General features: G+C 37.9%; 2 protein-coding genes across 2 annotated transcripts; both read left to right on the top strand.

Annotated features, from left to right (window-relative positions):
* Window positions 1–1,741: 1,741 nt before the first annotated feature.
* Window positions 1,742–7,513, top strand: LOC133867469 (uncharacterized). Its single transcript, XM_062304247.1, has 9 exons — window positions 1,742–2,677; window positions 2,764–2,899; window positions 3,470–3,645; window positions 4,047–4,114; window positions 4,265–4,366; window positions 4,527–4,682; window positions 5,991–6,110; window positions 6,854–6,983; window positions 7,060–7,513. The coding sequence occupies exons 2-9, from the start codon at window positions 2,784–2,786 to the stop codon at window positions 7,167–7,169; spliced, it is 978 nt and encodes a 325-aa protein (XP_062160231.1). The 5' UTR covers window positions 1,742–2,677; window positions 2,764–2,783; the 3' UTR covers window positions 7,170–7,513.
* Window positions 7,514–10,152: 2,639 nt separating this feature from the next.
* On the top strand, window positions 10,153–16,148 carry LOC133867459 (signal recognition particle subunit SRP54, chloroplastic). The gene is made up of 15 exons (XM_062304235.1): window positions 10,153–10,445; window positions 10,550–10,685; window positions 10,860–10,927; window positions 11,023–11,124; window positions 11,585–11,737; window positions 11,855–11,932; window positions 12,715–12,840; window positions 12,979–13,081; window positions 13,350–13,450; window positions 14,270–14,407; window positions 14,494–14,637; window positions 14,912–14,987; window positions 15,184–15,269; window positions 15,435–15,560; window positions 15,814–16,148. Exons 1-15 carry the CDS (start codon window positions 10,257–10,259, stop codon window positions 15,919–15,921), a joined length of 1,734 nt encoding a protein of 577 aa, XP_062160219.1. The 5' UTR covers window positions 10,153–10,256; the 3' UTR covers window positions 15,922–16,148.
* The last annotated feature ends 564 nt before the right edge of the window (window positions 16,149–16,712 follow it).

Below are 16,712 nucleotides of genomic sequence, written 5' to 3'. Positions count from 1 at the left end.
TTTTGTAACAAGAATGGCATATCGAGCAAACATAGCACCTCTGCGTTTTTTTATTTTTTTTTTATTTTAAATCAAAAGCATTTCAAGTAACACTAATTATCGAGAGCTTCTACGCATGCGCAACGCATCCGTCTCTCTTCAGTCTTTTTTTCACGTGTCATTTTGTTTTCATTTTTTCTTAACAAAAAAAAGCAATCAAAACATCGTACCCTCCCCCACCGACCGGAATCCGACGCCCTTGCTCCTCCCGACCACAAATTCGGCACCGGCGCCCATCGACGATGCTCTCTCTCTCGAATGGTCTACTCCGGCGCCCACCGACCATATCTCCGACGCATTTGAAGCGGTCGGAATCCGACGCCCTTGCTCCTTCCGACCGGAAATCCGTCACCGGTGCCCATCGACGACGCTCTCTCTCTCGAACGGTCTGCTCCGGCGCCCACCGACCGGATCTCCGACGCCTTTGAAGCCCAGCTCGCTCTCTCTCGAAACCAGCCGACCGGATCTCCAACGAAGGCGACGTGAGGAGGCTGCCCTTCGAAGACAACAGCTTCGACGTGGTGGTCTCCGAGGTGTTCCTCCACACCGTAGCGAAGGAGCACGGCCGGCACCGGCTCTCACCGACCGAAAATCGGCTCTCTCTCTCTCTCTCTCTCTCTCTCTCTCTCTTGAAGTCCCTCGAAACCAGTAGCACGGCCCACCGACCGGAAATCCGACTCCGACGCCTAGCTCTCTCGAACCCAGCACAGGCTGGACAATCCGTCGCCGACGACGCTGACGACGACGCTCTCTCTCTCTCTCTCTCGAACGGTCTGCTCCGGTGCCTACAGATCGGATCTTGAAACCAGCCGACCAAATCTCCAACGGAGCCGACGATGCCTTTCCAAATGATTTCATTTTTTTAATAAAATGTCAGTGCCACGCTGGAAAGAGACGGACATGAGGCTGAAGAAAGGCTCATGTTTAGCATTTCCCCTAATTATCATATATTATGGGCACGCCAACGGTTCATAGTTCATTCCCTTTTCTTGCTGACGGGGATTGATCGGAGCACTGATGATGGTAACTCATATCGTATTTGTGAGTTGAGATTGAATGCTATCGAGGTATTTATACAAGGTTTTATAGGCCAATTATAATTTAATTTATTTAATTAAACAAATTAAACTCTTCAATAATAATCATATAATTTTATATTGAGTTTGTATTAAATTTACAGGTTATATTAAAAATTATTTACAATTATGTGATGTCTTGAATTTGCGTTGTGTCTAAACATGTGTATAAATTTTTGTAAGTTAATCTTAATTTAATTTATTTAATTAAATAGGTCAGCATTTTAACTCTAATTTTTTAATTCTGTGTCAAATTTACAAGTCATGTCACAAATTACCGTCCTAATGGTGGAATGATAAATACAATAGCACAGCGAAGTGAATTGTTGTTTTTTTTTCTTTCTATTTTGTTACTTTTACATATATTTAGTTAAGAACTTAAACATTGTGTTGATTAGCTGTAGTGTGTGTGGGGCATGTCTTGGAAGTATGCAAGTGAGTTACCAGAGGCTTACAGCTAACTTTCCGTTTTTTTTAATAAAGCGACGCGTGGCGAATGGTTTGAAAAAATTAGCCACAAAACCAATTTATAATTAATTTTTTATTTTATTTTTTGTGCTGGTTTGGACCGTTTGGTGATCTGCTTGCTCTTTTAAACTATCATCGTTCTGGTTTTTGCATCAGTGCTAGGCAATTTGTAACGATTTTTATGCTACTGTCGATACAATTTACAAGTTAACATGATCGATTGAATGAAAATATAAGAATTAATTGTTGATTTTTCACCGGTTTCAGCTGAAACTGATTTCAGTTCAAAACATTAAAAAAAAAATTATGCCGAAAGGACCTTAGCGCAGCCCTCCTCACCATTCAATCCCTAGCGCAGCCCTCCTCACCATCTCCTCCCTCTTAGTCTTACGGGAGCCGGCGGCACCGACTCAGATCTCTGGCCTTCCTCGCCAGCGATCGGCCCCACCTTCGTCATCGACGGCGGAAGGTCCTCTCTCCTCGCCCGGTTGATCACCGTCACTGGCGACGGAAACTTCGTGTTCTCCGGCTTTTTCTGGCGGTCCCTCGGCGACGGAAGCGGCGAGTACTGCGTGAACCTGTCGACGGCGAGTCGGCGACGATCGCGTTGGAGTTTTCGGCGAGTCGCCGAGCTCGGATCGCATCGGCGAGTGCGGCGACTCCATGTGAGTCAACGACGACTCAGAGTTCCGACGACGATTTCTTCATGGTTGCTTTGTTAAGTTGGCGTTGCTGGCTTTGGGTTTGGGTTAGCATTTGGACGAGGAAGGGCAGTGGGAGACACTGAAACTTATATATTTTAAGGCCACGTTGGATTCCACGTCGGTTAGTAAAACTCTCGTGCTAAAAGTTTACGTACGTGTAGCCGTTTAGAGAACTTGATTGAAAGCACTCCTCTCTGCCGTTGAGAGGCTGGAGGTGTTCGTGGCACACAGATGAGAACACAGCGGAGAGCCCAAGGCATTTTGGCTCTAAAGGGTCCCACCTTTGTAATTGGCAGTCGTGGGAAAACAATAATTATCACCATAGGGTGGAGCTGATACTAGATCAGCTCAGAGTTGACGAACTTGTCGCTGGCTCCATCAATTTCATCTGTAAGTTATCTCTCTTAACCTCAATTCCTGAAACCCTAAGGAATCAAATTTTGATGTCTAAATTAAATCTTGTTATTATGTCACAGGTTGCCTGTTTAACTTGTGTATGTTGTTGTTGCGGTTGAGCCGTAGATTGAATTTCACGATGAATATACGTTGCTTCCAAAGGAACTTCTTTGCTGCTTCGTCCCCTCTGGTCCCAGTGCCACTTCCATCTCCAATGTATGACACTTTATGGCATTGCTTTTGTGTATTATGTAACCATTTCAGTATATTGTGGATAAGGATTTGTGATTTGTTCCATGCTGTAGTTCTTAAAATCCTTACCATCTCGTTTAATTCAATGGTTTAGATTTTGTCGTCTCTGTATTTACCACCTCTTCTATTTACTTTGTTTCATAATTGTATGCTGCGATGGCAAAATCTGAACCATTTAATTGGAGATAATAGTTAAGATTTTGAGAACTCTGTTGTGGAGTTATACTAGAAAATGTAGAGATCTTGATCCTTGGAGATACGAGTGAACATTGGCATTATTTGTATAATGCCACCATGATGAAGACCATGATTGCTTGGTTATGCCTTCCCAAAATTTATTATCAAAAGGGTATATTTGTTAATGTGTTTTGGAACATATTTTTTGTTTTTAGTTTGAAAAAGTGTTATGACGTGACATAAAGGTGAAAACAGTTTTGGGTATTTTGTGTTTTTGAGTTGTGTTAATGTTTTTGCTTTGAGAAGAAAAAAAAAATAAAAAAATAACATACATAGCTTGTTTTTTGGGTTTTGTAGGGAAACACATTTATGGTATTTAGTACCTAATGAGGTGAAGAATGAAACACTTCTTAATCAATATTTGGAACTTCTATCCCCGTGCGAGAGAGAGAATGTTTTCCGAATGAGTGGAGATCAGCTCCGAAAAAGAGCCTTGCTGGCCCGTGCACTGGTTCGCACTACGATTTCAAGATGTAGGTCCTCCTTTGCCTAATTCTTTCTCTCGTTCCTTCTTATTGTTATTCTTCATTTGCTTGTATCTTACTTTTAGGGTCGGTTGGTGAAGTGGTTCTTCTTAATTATATTTACATTGTATTCTCTGTGGTTTTGTCGTGTTTGTTGCGCTACTCAACGGATTGTGTATTTCAACCATGGTGTAGATTAGTTATATTGACAAGCATATTTTTTAGTGTGAATGAAGTGCATAGTGGATACTAACATGGCTTTTGTTTTACATAGGTTTAGGTGTAAAAAGATATTTTTAATTCCACATCATTTTATTTAGTTGCATATTTACTTTTTTCTTGTAGGAAGTGGTAGACAATGTTGTACAAAGAGGTTAGGTTTATATCTAAACACAATTTTTCTTTACTAGATCAGACAAATAGTCAAGTTCATCCAAGATCCTTGAAGTTTAGGAAGAATATCTATGGGAAGCCTGAGGTGAGTTTGTTTTCTGACATCTGATATGTAGTAAAACCTATTGTCTATTTTGTCATGGACCTTGCTCGATTCTTTTATCATCATATTCTTTCAAAGTTCATTTTCTTTTGTCATATTTTTTATAATATTTCTGATAGCATATTTGAATAGGTAGACTGGCAAGATGTTGATGACAGGCACCTACCACCCTTGCATTTCAACATTTCACACACTTCTTCCTTAATAGCTTGTGGAGTGACTGTGAATTCACCAGTAAGTATTGTGAATATCCGTGAGCCACATGTAAATTCTGCATATGCGATCTTTATATTCTCTTGTGATCATTATAACCTCTGCATATCATTATATTTATTGTTGCTTGTGTTGAAGAAACAATGACATTAGCTGATATGGTTCATTTTTCTAATTGTAGATTGGTATTGATGTGGAAGAGAAGCAACGGAAGTTAAAGAACAATATCTTAGCATTTGCTCGAAGGTACTTTTCTCCTTACGAAGTGGAACTTTTAACTGCTATTTCAGACCCTGAATTTCAGCGTCAGGAGTTAATAAAATTATGGACTCTCAAGGTGAGTTAGGTTGTGCTAATACTGATATGCATCAAGTACTTTCCATTCATTGTGACAGTTGGATGAAAATCTGATAAATCCTGATAAAGAGTCTCTTGATAGGTTCTACTGCAAATGTATGTGATGTTCTAAAGTTTGATAGCATACAATTTAGTCTACTTTGCTACAAGACTATATACTTATTCTATCTTCAAGCTGTACTTCTTGTAGACAAATGGAAGTGTATTCTGAACTTGTTAGAAAGTTTTACTTATTAAAAAAGACCTGTTAGAAAGTTCTACACAGCAGACAGTTCATTGTTGGATTCTCAGCAGAAGTTTTGCCTTTGAAGAAACTAGGAAGGACTAGCTATAGTCTTTCTAAAAGCATAAGTAGAATTACACTATCTAAGTGCGCGATGTATTGTTTCAAATTATTTGGATTTAATAAAGATACATGCGGACAAATTCTTCTGGAAATTTGTCTCTTTGTGGGTGTGGGTGTTTAGTTCTTCCCTTCCTTTTTTCTTTTTTCTTTTTTTTCTTTATATATATATAAGTAATTTCATTATCATTAATTAAGTGCAAAAGGGTGCAACCCTAACTATATAGAGAGAGTATAGAAGAGAATCCTTAATATGAAGAAAAAGAACAAAAATTCAAAAAATCTGTATTACTAGAAACAAGCAAACTATGATGGGCAGATATCCAAGTAGTTCTTCCTTTCCATCTATGGCAAAATTGTGCCTGCATGTCATTCTGCTGGGTTCAGAGATGTTGACATACCCAGCTGGTTTACCAGTGCTTCTATTTTCTTTGTGTGACTAAAATATACGATTTATTTATTTTTATGTATTTAGTTGTTCAAAAGTGGAAAAGAAAATCATAAATTATGAGACAAAAAGAAAGAAGAGCTTAAAAATATTGTTTTGAATTTACAGAACTTAAATGTTTCACTTGTAAATAATGCAAAGCAGTATGGATTTTAGCAGTTAGATACATTAAAGTACGCATACACTTTTACATGAACTCAAAGAAAATACAGTGACAGAATGATTGAACTTTGTGGCGAAAGAGCTACTTATCAAAAAAAAACTTTGTGGCCAAAGAGCTCTAGCTCAAAGGACACCTCCTCCAATAAGAATAGAGTGGAGGATGAGGTGGTGGATCAGGACCCACTAGATACATGTGTAAATTATTGGTAATAATAATAATAATAATATTTTAAAAAAAAAAAGAAAAAAGAAAAAGAAGAATGATTGAGCTTCGAGTTTAATGTACTATTTGTTTTCCTTTAGCTCTTTGTTATTGTTATGGATCACACTTTCAGGAGGCATATGTGAAAGCATTGGGAAGGGGCTTCTCAGGTGCACCTTTTAAGACCTTTACGATTCGGTTTCGGACTGCTATGGAAGGGGGCATTCATCTTTCCGGGCATAGAGAATCTGAGGTATCCAAATGCACTATTTTTTTTTGGGTGAATAAGAATTTATTAAGACAAACTCAAAGAATACGACGGGGCAAGGGAAACCCCAAGGGGAACTTGCAGCTACATCTAAGGCCTAACAAAAGGGGCCATAACACAAGCAAAAACAAAACAAACCAACACAACAAAACAAAACAAGGAGCCCTATCTATCATGGAGGATATTTTCTAAAAAGCCCCAGGAATCCACTAGCGTTCGATAGAGAGGGGAGGGATGAAACCCTGGCAAGGAATTAATCCTAGCTGTAACCCTGAATCAGATTACTGATAAGAGTACTAACCATACTACTGCACTTGTCGTGAAAAATCCTGGAGTTTCTTTCTCGCCAGAGGGAATAAATTGCAGCAGTAAACATCAGCTTGGCAAGTAGACAGAGGAGGGATATCCCTTTAAAATCAGTCACCGTTCTGTACCGAGTGTAATTCCAACTCTTATCATGCTAAGAGAAATTGCATTTGTCACCAAGGAGACTCCAAAGACTTCTAGAATCCAACTGCAATTAAGCCAGCTTCATAATTGTAAAATTTCAAAGCTTTCAAAGATAGTATGCCCTTCATAGTAAATTTGATCTAAAGTAAACTTTTGTAGCATAAACATCCTGTGGTATATTCCAAGTGCATTATTTTAGCTTTTAGCAAGTAAATTCTCATAAAATGTTGATCTTGAATACACAGATGAAATCTCTTCCTTTTTTTTATTATGCTCAGGTATTTGATATAGTCGTTGATTCTTTTGATGACCCCAAGAATCTCACAAACAATTGGCAATTTGCACTCTTGAATTTGGCCGGTTCTCATTATGCTGCCATATGCACGGAAAAGGATGGAACCACTGGAGGTGAGTCTGATTTTTCTATCTCTAAAATAAAATTATTCGAAAGCATAGCTGTGTTTTTATGTCGTGTTATTTGCAGGCAAAGGGACCCTTCCAATGAAATTGACAGTGTGGAGAACCATTCCATTTGTTGAAGATGAATGTGTTTCTGGAACTGATGCTGTTGTAGCAATAGCTGGCTTGACTTAAGCAATTGTGATTATGGTCTGTGTAATGAGCTCAATTCTCTGACATTGGATTTCCAAATTATGTGATTTTAAAGCAATTGGAAGGCTAAACTTTTACGTTCTTTTCTATCAGCAATGCACTTATATATTGCCTGTAGAATGGAATGGATATCAGATTTTGTAAGAGATGTATATAATGTACATTTCTTTTCTATTTTAGAGACCAATTTCTTGCATCTTTGTGGTGCTTGCCAAGTTGAGCCTCTGGCGTTTGTAAAATTTTTATATGTTGGTCGTTGGTAATAGTTTTAGACCTCCAGAAAACTATGTGGTTATGTTGTACAGAGTCGTCACTGTTAATGGTAAGGCTTCGATGTATATTAACTATTTTATTTGGAAAAAATAAAAAATAAATAAGAAACCGTAGTATAATCAGATGCTTCATTGATGTTATACTATAAAGCACCTATATAAATGTATGACTGTCATAATAATGTGTTAGTCAAAATTAGCAAGGATTAATTTTTACTGTCATATTAATCTAGTTATATAGTAATAGTATAACAGTCTATTAAATAATATTTTTCATAAATGTTGAGTCCGAAAGCATTAGATTAGATCGGTAAAACACTCTTTCTGAATCATTCGCATCTGTTATGTAAAGTATTTAGCGATATTTAATAAGGAATGGACATTAACCTTAATGGATTAGATTGGTAAAACACTCTTTCTGAATCATTCCCACGTAACATGTAAAGTACTTAGCGATCTTTAATATGGAATGAACATTAACCTCGATTAGGTGGTATGATGTTACTCTAACCAACATTTTTTTTTTTTTTAGATGAATAAAATCTTTTATTGATCACCAAACAGAATAAACTCCATAAAACCTGGAACTCTGTCCCAAACGGAACACAACACCCTGAGGCCATAAAACAAGCCAAACTCCAAAATCAACTGCAATCTCACAGGGAGCATAAAATGCTCATGTCTAAACAACAGACTAAGCACTTGATCTCAGATACAGCAACTACAACAAATCAACAGAGACTCAAACACGCACCCAGCTACAAAACAGAGTACACTAAATCAAATTCTGCAGATTCCATCTAGATACAAGGAACAAAGAATTTTGGAGGTTCTTGAAATGCCTTTCAGCTATGAGCCTAGCTTAGACTTCCCACCTAATATGAGTCAGGATTGCTTCCTCATTGTATGGAGTATTGTTATGTAGAAGATCATTTCTCTGCCTCCATAAATTGTACACGGTAGCCCCAAGACACAACCAGCCCAAGCTAGCTTTTAAGTTTTTACCCTATAGCACCTTCAAACCCCAATCTTCTATATTCTTCCAATCTAAAGGCACATTGAAAATGGAACAATCAGCCATGATTCCAATCCAAATTCGACGACCGAAGCTGGACCTAAAGAAAAGGTGGTCGCAGCTCTTTTGAGTGCCATAACAGAAAAGACACAAAGTCTTTCCGGTTTAACCCCATCCCCTCATTCGCTGTTTTGTGACCAAAGCATTTCGAAAAACAAGCCAAAGAAAGAGGAAGTGACGATGGATAGAATTGGGAAACCAAACTATCTTCCACCAACTGACAACTGAATGCACCTCTCTCATATTTTCCTAAGCATCCGCACAATTATATTGTCCACTTCGAGAGTTCCACACAGGTAAATCAGCATCCCCTAACTCAACTGCATGAAGCTTGCTCTGCACAGGGGCAGACCCACGTATGGGTTGGGGGGACAAATGTCCCACCAAAATGTTTAAAAATATCCTTAAATATACCTATTTAATAATTTTGTTTTTCCAAAATGATACTTTTGTCCCCCCAATATATTATTTGTGTCCCCTTTTAACTTTTTTTTTTTTTAGTTTTGCCCCATCTTTTAACACAAAAATCTAAAATACCCCATTCATTTAATTTCCTTCCATATTCTAGTTGGCTTCTAACTAGAAATTCAATTTGGTTTAGGACTCTGAAGATGCGAAAAAAAAAGTTAAATGGTTTGGGTTTTTTGAGTGGTTATTCTAAGTGACTTCTAACCAACAAACAATTTTTTGAGTGGTTATTCTGCAATCATTTGGATTCACAATAGTTGTTTTAGCATCACAAGTAAAATGGTTTAATCATTTGTGATTTCACCATTGTTTAGCTCGACTCATGTCATTGTTATTTGGTGCTTTAAGAAATTGTTAGAAAAAAGAGTGTACGATCATAAGTATCATTTTTATTGGACCCTATAGATTATGTTTAGTTTTTTTTACTAGTTTTTTTTTTTTTTTTTCCCTAAGCAATTTTGCTAGTTGTTTATACAACTGCGTGTTTGTGATGCCATGAGATTAAATGTAAGACTTCAATGCTTTTATTTAATATCAATATGCACAAACCCAAATATATAAAGATTTTATATATCTATATGGTTTTGTATTAATGTAAGTCCGTCTCTCCAATAAAAAATAAAAAAAATCGTCCCCCCATACTAAAAATTCTGGTTCCGCCCCTGGCTCTGCACCTCAACAAGAGCATCTGATCAAGCGTGATGCCATAACCAATCTCCATTTTTAATTATAACATCAAGTTTGAAATGCAGAGATAAGCCAGAATCATGAACAATCTTATATCTAAAAGTATCCAAAAGTAGCTTGCAGAGTACCAATGATCCAGCTACAAGAACACCTGAGAAACATTCCCTACCTTAGAACGGATGAAACTTTTGGCTATATCTCAGAGCTTAAAGATTTTACTCCAACTCCAACTCCAACTCCAGCTCCAAGGACATGATGCTGGAATAGAAACCTTCCCAAAACTTCTACCCTTTGGCCGATTAGCTAGGATAGCCCCTTGACGATCATTTAGTAACCGGTGCATTTTGATACATCCACGTGATCCATTTTAACGGCTCGTGATGCCCCAAAACAAAATATTACGGTACTACGCGAAACACAAGCTTACAACCTAGATAGAGAGATAGAACCAACAGATGACGAAATCTCTGTGTAATTTCAGTGGATAAAACCCCTACACACACACACACACACACGCACAAAGAAGGAGAAAGAAATGAAAGCTTGAAATCCTCCGACTCTGATTGAATGGATGCCGTACAAGTCTCCACCGTTGCTTCCCGCCATTTCTCCGCAGCTTCTCATTCCTTCTCGACGAGCCGTAGAAGCTGGTGGTGCCGTGACGGCTCGAACGACGCGAGGAAACCGAGTCGATTTCGCTCATCGTGGACTGGTTCGAGCAGTCCCACGTCGCTCTCTTCCAGAAATTTGATTACTGTAAGTCAAATAAAGCACCAATAAGCTCGTACGTGAAGTGGGTTCAAGTTACTTGTTTACAGGATCAATTTCTCATATGTGAATTGGGTTCATATTTCTCACAGAGAGAATTATGGGGTTGGGTGAACTCCAAGAGTGTTACTGTGGGAAGAGGTGCGCATGGTGTTGTTGTGAGAGCTGAGATGTTTGGGCAGCTCACAAGTGGCCTTGAGGCCGCATGGAATAAGCTCAAAGGAGAAGGTTCCGTTTTGGCTTTGCATTTACATAATTTAACCAATTATGCCCATGTGTGATGAAACAACAAAAAATGAGCTACTTTAATTACATGAAGAGGTGTATAATACACATGGGTGCATGGGTTTTGTATAACTTGTATAAGTAGATTAAAGTTTGAGTGAATTCCCTTTGCTTCAGAGGTTTTGACCAAGGAAAATATAGTGGAGCCGATGCGGGATATAAGGAGAGCTCTTTTGGAAGCAGATGTAAGTGAGTGAGTTTGTGACTGTGTTTGTGTGTTGTTTGAGTTTTTTGATGGATATATGATAAATGGAATAGTTATTAGCTGTTCTGTTGACAGGTGAGCCTTCCTGTTGTACGGCGGTTTGTGCAAGCTGTTAGTGAGCAGGCTGTTGGTGTTGGGTTGATTCGCGGGGTGAGACCGGATCAGCAACTGGTTAAGGTATGAAGACTACATTCTATTGATTTTATTAAGTCTTCAAGTTCAATTAAACTGAAACCCTTATATAACATGCGTATAATTGTTGTTTAACATGCTTTAGTTAGTTCTGGCTACCAGACTTTGCTGTTCATCTAGGGCTCAATTGGATATATTCACTGTTACTAACTTGACGAAACAGAGATTTATATTCACTTTTGGAAATTGCATATCTCTTGATCTTTGCTGTGGTAGATTTCTATGGACCATTATCACTGGTTGACATGGTAATTTGTCCTTCAATTTCATGTTTTCTTATATATAATATTAGCATGAGATAGGACGGCTCTTGTATCAAAACATACTCTTTTTTTTTCAATAACGAAGTCATGAGTTTAACGTGAAAGCAAGAAAAAAGTAGGTAATCTCTATTGAATTTTTACCGATGATGTAAGAATGAGTATTTATTTTCTGTTTCTTGCAGATTGTAAATGATGAGCTTGTGAAATTGATGGGTGGGGAGGTATCTGAACTAGTTTTTGCAAAATCTGGTCCCACTATAATACTATTAGCTGGTCTACAAGGAGTCGGAAAAACAACTGTCTGTGCAAAGTTGGCTTATTATCTTAAGAAACAGGTTTACTCCCAAAAGCTCCCCTTTTTCTTAGAGTTGGTGCTTTTATATTGATTGCCGGTAGATAGTCTAGTTTGTTGCTTGACCTTACTGACACCAATGACATAATATTGACCACAGGGAAAGAGTTGCATGCTGGTTGCTGGAGATGTGTATAGACCAGCTGCTATTGATCAACTTGTTATTTTGGGTGAACAGGTAATGGTACTTTTTTATTGTCAATGAGGTTTTGGGGGTTGCAATTTGAAGATCAATGTATCATTTCAATCGTCTATCATTCTTGCAATCCATGCTCTGTTTTATGCTATATGAAATATTGTTATAAGCAGTAGACAGGGCACTCTGACAAATTAGAGATACAAACTAGTTTTGATTGGTGAAATGCTCAACGTGTTTGTGTTTTCTTACTTAAAGATAACAAACTGAAGATGGAGGTCTCTGATGAACTTGATGTGAACTGGTGTTTCAAACTTAAAGCAGAAGAACAACTTGGAGCAAGAATAGAATATTGTGAAGAGGAAATGTAGGAAAAAAGATTCAGATTTTGATGGCTTTGTGCCATTTGCTTATTGTACCACCTAAAGACTAGACAATGAATGTAAAAGTAATTAAAGAAATATTTCTTGCTATGAGGTAACAACTTGTTTATATGTTGCTAAGTGGGTTTTGTAGCATGTAGGCCCTTTCTTTTGATATATGTGAGTCAATCATTTGCCATGAGTGATCTGTTTCCCCATTCTGGCCACTTAATTTGAGTAGTTCATCTCGACTTGCTGGCACTATATTTAATTATTTGTCTACAAATAGAAGAAACAAGAGCATAAGAAGTGGGTTGTATAGTTTTAGATCTAAGCCATGATTTGGAAAAAATTTCGATTTGTTCTACTGGCCATTTATCTGATCTTCTGATTTTTCCAACTTAAATTCTTGATTAGCATTATTATTTAATTCATTTTCACATCAGTTATAGCTTGTGACAGGTGAATGTGCCTGTTTATACAGCGGGTACTGAGGTTAAACCTTCAGAAATAGCCAAGCAAGGTTTAGAAGAGGCCAAAAAGAAAAACATAGATGTAGTCATAATGGATACCGCTGGAAGGCTTCAGGTAGTACTTCGTATATATGTCATCTGCAGTAATTTCTTTGATAAATTATATGTTGATGTCGATAATATCAGCTGAATCACTACTGCTTATACCTTGATATTCAATGGTATTTGTTACATTGTCAATTTTTTTGAACAGATAGACAAAGCAATGATGGATGAGCTGAAAGAAGTGAAGCGGGCATTGAATCCCACAGAAGTTTTGCTTGTTGTTGATGCGATGACTGGACAAGAAGCTGCAGGTACTTAAAATTTCTTTTCACTCATCAAGAGTGAAATAAATCAAGGTATACATCTTTAGTTTCCTACCTATGCAATAGTGGTTATGAAAAAACAATATTGTATAATGAGCTAAATTCAGAGGCATATGGGGCTTATGAGTGTTAAGGTCAGATTTATGATGATCACATTGTTATTGATTTAATGCCTTTATGATTTTTGTGTTTTATTTGGCTACTGATGCAGTACTCCTAAACTTTAATCTCACCCTCTTCTTATGTAAATTTACAGCCTTAGTGACAGCATTTAATCTAGAGATTGGGATTACGGGAGCCATTTTGACAAAACTGGATGGGGATTCTAGAGGTGGAGCTGCTTTGAGCGTTAAAGAGGTTTGCCTTGTCAACCTTATGTTTTCATCCTATAATTTTATTCCGAATGAGTTTCTTCCTCAAGATAGAATTTGTTATACTTTTTTTTCCCTAAAGCTCTGTACTTTATCAGTGATGTTTGCAATACCATCTGTCTATTAATTTTAGCTTACATGCCTTTAGAGCTAGTTCTATTAATTTGATCGTTCTCATTTGTGTGTGTGTGTTTGTGTTTATTTAAGCATGCAGATTGTTGTAGTTATGGATGATATAAGTATTTGTGATTTAGTCTACGGTCTTGAGGTAGTATTGTAGGGCAATTGGGTATGAGTTTTAGCGGCAGTTTGGGAAAAGCATTAAACTTAGGCAGTTGTCATAAAATAACTGACTAATATAAATTTGGTGAGCCCAAAATGAAGTAAGGCTGATCGATTTTCTCTAATATCATTGGACCTGTCCGACCCACTTCATGAAAATTCCTACAAACACTCACACAACCTCCCCCCCTGCCTCCCTCCCCCCAACACACACATAGACGCTTAGAATGGGCATGCATGCAAAACAAGCATGCTTCACATAAGTTTTAGCTGTTATCAGGTAGGTTTCCATGGCGCTGTTGCAAATGGTAGTATTTTATATTTGTAACTACTGGCTTCTCTATCAAGCTTCTATGCCTTGCTATTGTCATACAATTTCGGCAATTACAAAAATCAAGGGTTGGGGAAAAATACTAAGGTTGAGGCAATCATTTGATGGCTCTGAATGGAAATGGCCAATGGATCCATCCTCGGTTTGGCTGGAATTAAGTAGAGACTCCAACTGATTTGTGAATGGTTACAGGTATCAGGAAAGCCAATCAAGCTTGTAGGGCGGGGAGAGCGTATGGAGGACCTTGAACCTTTCTACCCGGATCGTATGGCAGGACGTATCCTAGGAATGGGAGATGTCCTCTCCTTTGTGGAGAAGGCACAAGAAGTTGTAAGTTTTGGAAAATTCCATTTCATATTTATATTAAAAGGAAGGAAAAAAAATTAATGGAGTTGTTGATTAAATCATCTTTCTAGATGCGACAAGAAGATGCTGAAGAGATACAAAAGAAGATAATGAGCGCAAAGTTTGACTTCAATGATTTCCTAAAGCAAACTCGAGCTGTTGCACGTATGGGTTCCATGACTCGTGTTATAGGAATGATCCCTGGTATGGGGAAGGTATGAAAGCCTCGTTTCCATTGTTCTTATATTTTAAATTCGCTGGTAGGTATAGTATGAAAGCCTGGTTCCAATTTTTAAGTTTTCTGCGCCTCACTTTTTATATTTTTTTCTTGAACATCTTGAGAAGCGTTATTACGCTACTGTTCTTGTGGCCATTGTCCAGTTTTACTAATAGCTGAAGTGTGATAATTGACGAGATCAATTTGATTCTTCAGTGTTATTATTTGTGTTTTACACTGTGGAGTTAACTTCCCCATGTGTGTGCAATCAGGTTACTCCTGCACAAATTCGAGAAGCAGAGAAGAGTTTGAAGATAATGGAAGCAATGATTGAAGCAATGACCCCTGGTCTTTTCATCTCTCTGCTTTTAATTGAAAGTATTTTTGATAAATGATACTTGATTTAGCATCTCTTGTTAGCCTGTGGTTTCACCTCCTAACAATTGAAGCAATGTTCCTTCTTCCTGTGTAAATAGTGTCTTCTGTTTAGTTTTTTTTTTTTTTTTTTTTCATATTAGTTTCTGATTGTCTTGTTTGATTGCAGAGGAAAGAGAGAAGCCAGAATTGTTGGCAGAATCTCCTGTCAGGAGGAAAAGAGTTGCTCAAGAGTCTGGGAAAACAGAGCAGCAGGTATGTATTTTTGGTATTTGATGTAAGATTGATAAGCTGATTTCATGTTAACTGCCCCAAAAGGCAGGGGTGTCTTTTATTGTTTGATACAATATAGGCCGTGTTACTTATTAATGTAAATAGGCTCTAGACTTATGGGATGTTTTTTTATGACTTGAACGATAGGTGAGCCAACTTGTCGCTCAACTCTTCCAAATGCGTGTTCGTATGAAGAATTTGATGGGTGTAATGGAAGGTGGATCCATTCCTGCGTTGAGCAATCTTGAGGAGGCCCTCAAAACTGAACAAAAGGTGCGTTTTTTGCCTACTTGTGTTCTTTGATTGTATTCGTATGATTTGATGTTATAAGAATTATTGACAAGTATTAGTGAGGCACGCTGGTGAACTTTGAACATCATAATGCATAACATAATACAACTGGCATGACCATGATATAAAACGTTTGATACTTCTGGAGCGCTAATTGACATTTTGGCGAATTCGGTACTTTTATGGGTATGCTTTCATTAAAAACTTAATGATCTGGGTTTCACACTTGTATCAGGCTCCTCCTGGTACTGCAAGGAGAAAGAGGAGATCAGAATCAAGGAAGCAGTTTGTAAACTCAGCATCAACAAGGCCAAGTCCTCGTGGTTTTGGGGCTGGGAACTAAAAGCTAAGAGGGTGCTGCGATGGAGATTCAGGTCCATTGATCTAAGGCTCTCAATTTGTTACTCTGGTGAGATGCCTATCCCGACGTTTTTGAAGGTGAATTATCCAAAGATCTGGGCGACTTCGTTATTTTTTTTTATCACCAATGTGGTACTTGTGCAAATGATGTTCCTGCAAGTCAATGTAACCAAACATCATGTTCCTCAATATGTCTTGTTCACAAGTTCAGATGTGTATTCGTAGTGCATCATTGCTTGAGATGGAAAAATGTCACATTGTTCAAATGTTAAACTACCACAATTACTTATGGCCAACAAAAGAGAGGAAAATAAAAATACTACCTTAAGCACTGTTGGAAAGGTCAATATGGTTCTGGGCAACTTGAAAACCTGTACTGAAGTTTCTGACCGTATCACTGAGTTTACCAAATTTGTCTTCAAACTGTCATTAGGTTTTACTGCCAATTAAAAGGTCAATATGGTAGTGTGTTATGGGCCTGCCAACGTAAGGGTGGTGGTGCCACTTACCTACGGTGGAATACAATGGGGTAATAGGAATGACGTGTATGGTGAAGTTGAAAGTGCAGAAGTTTCTAGTAGAATAGTGAGCTGGCTTTTTCCCTTTGCGTTTTGGGTATTTCAACAGTCGTTTTAATTGTTTTTTTGCATGTTTCGGTTATGGGCGTTTGATACCTTGTATAGCATTCGTCCAGTTGTAGACCGTTTTATTATTCGCCTTGCTGTTAGGACAGCTGTAGTTTTTTGGTTGAGGATAGATTCTCGGTTGATGCTT

The sequence above is a fragment of the Alnus glutinosa genome, chromosome 1, assembly GCF_958979055.1.
Source record: "Alnus glutinosa chromosome 1, dhAlnGlut1.1, whole genome shotgun sequence".
Taxonomy (NCBI): Eukaryota; Viridiplantae; Streptophyta; class Magnoliopsida; order Fagales; family Betulaceae; genus Alnus; species Alnus glutinosa.
Note: the sequence above shows the minus strand (reverse complement) of the source record. Positions and strands in the feature narration are given on the sequence as shown.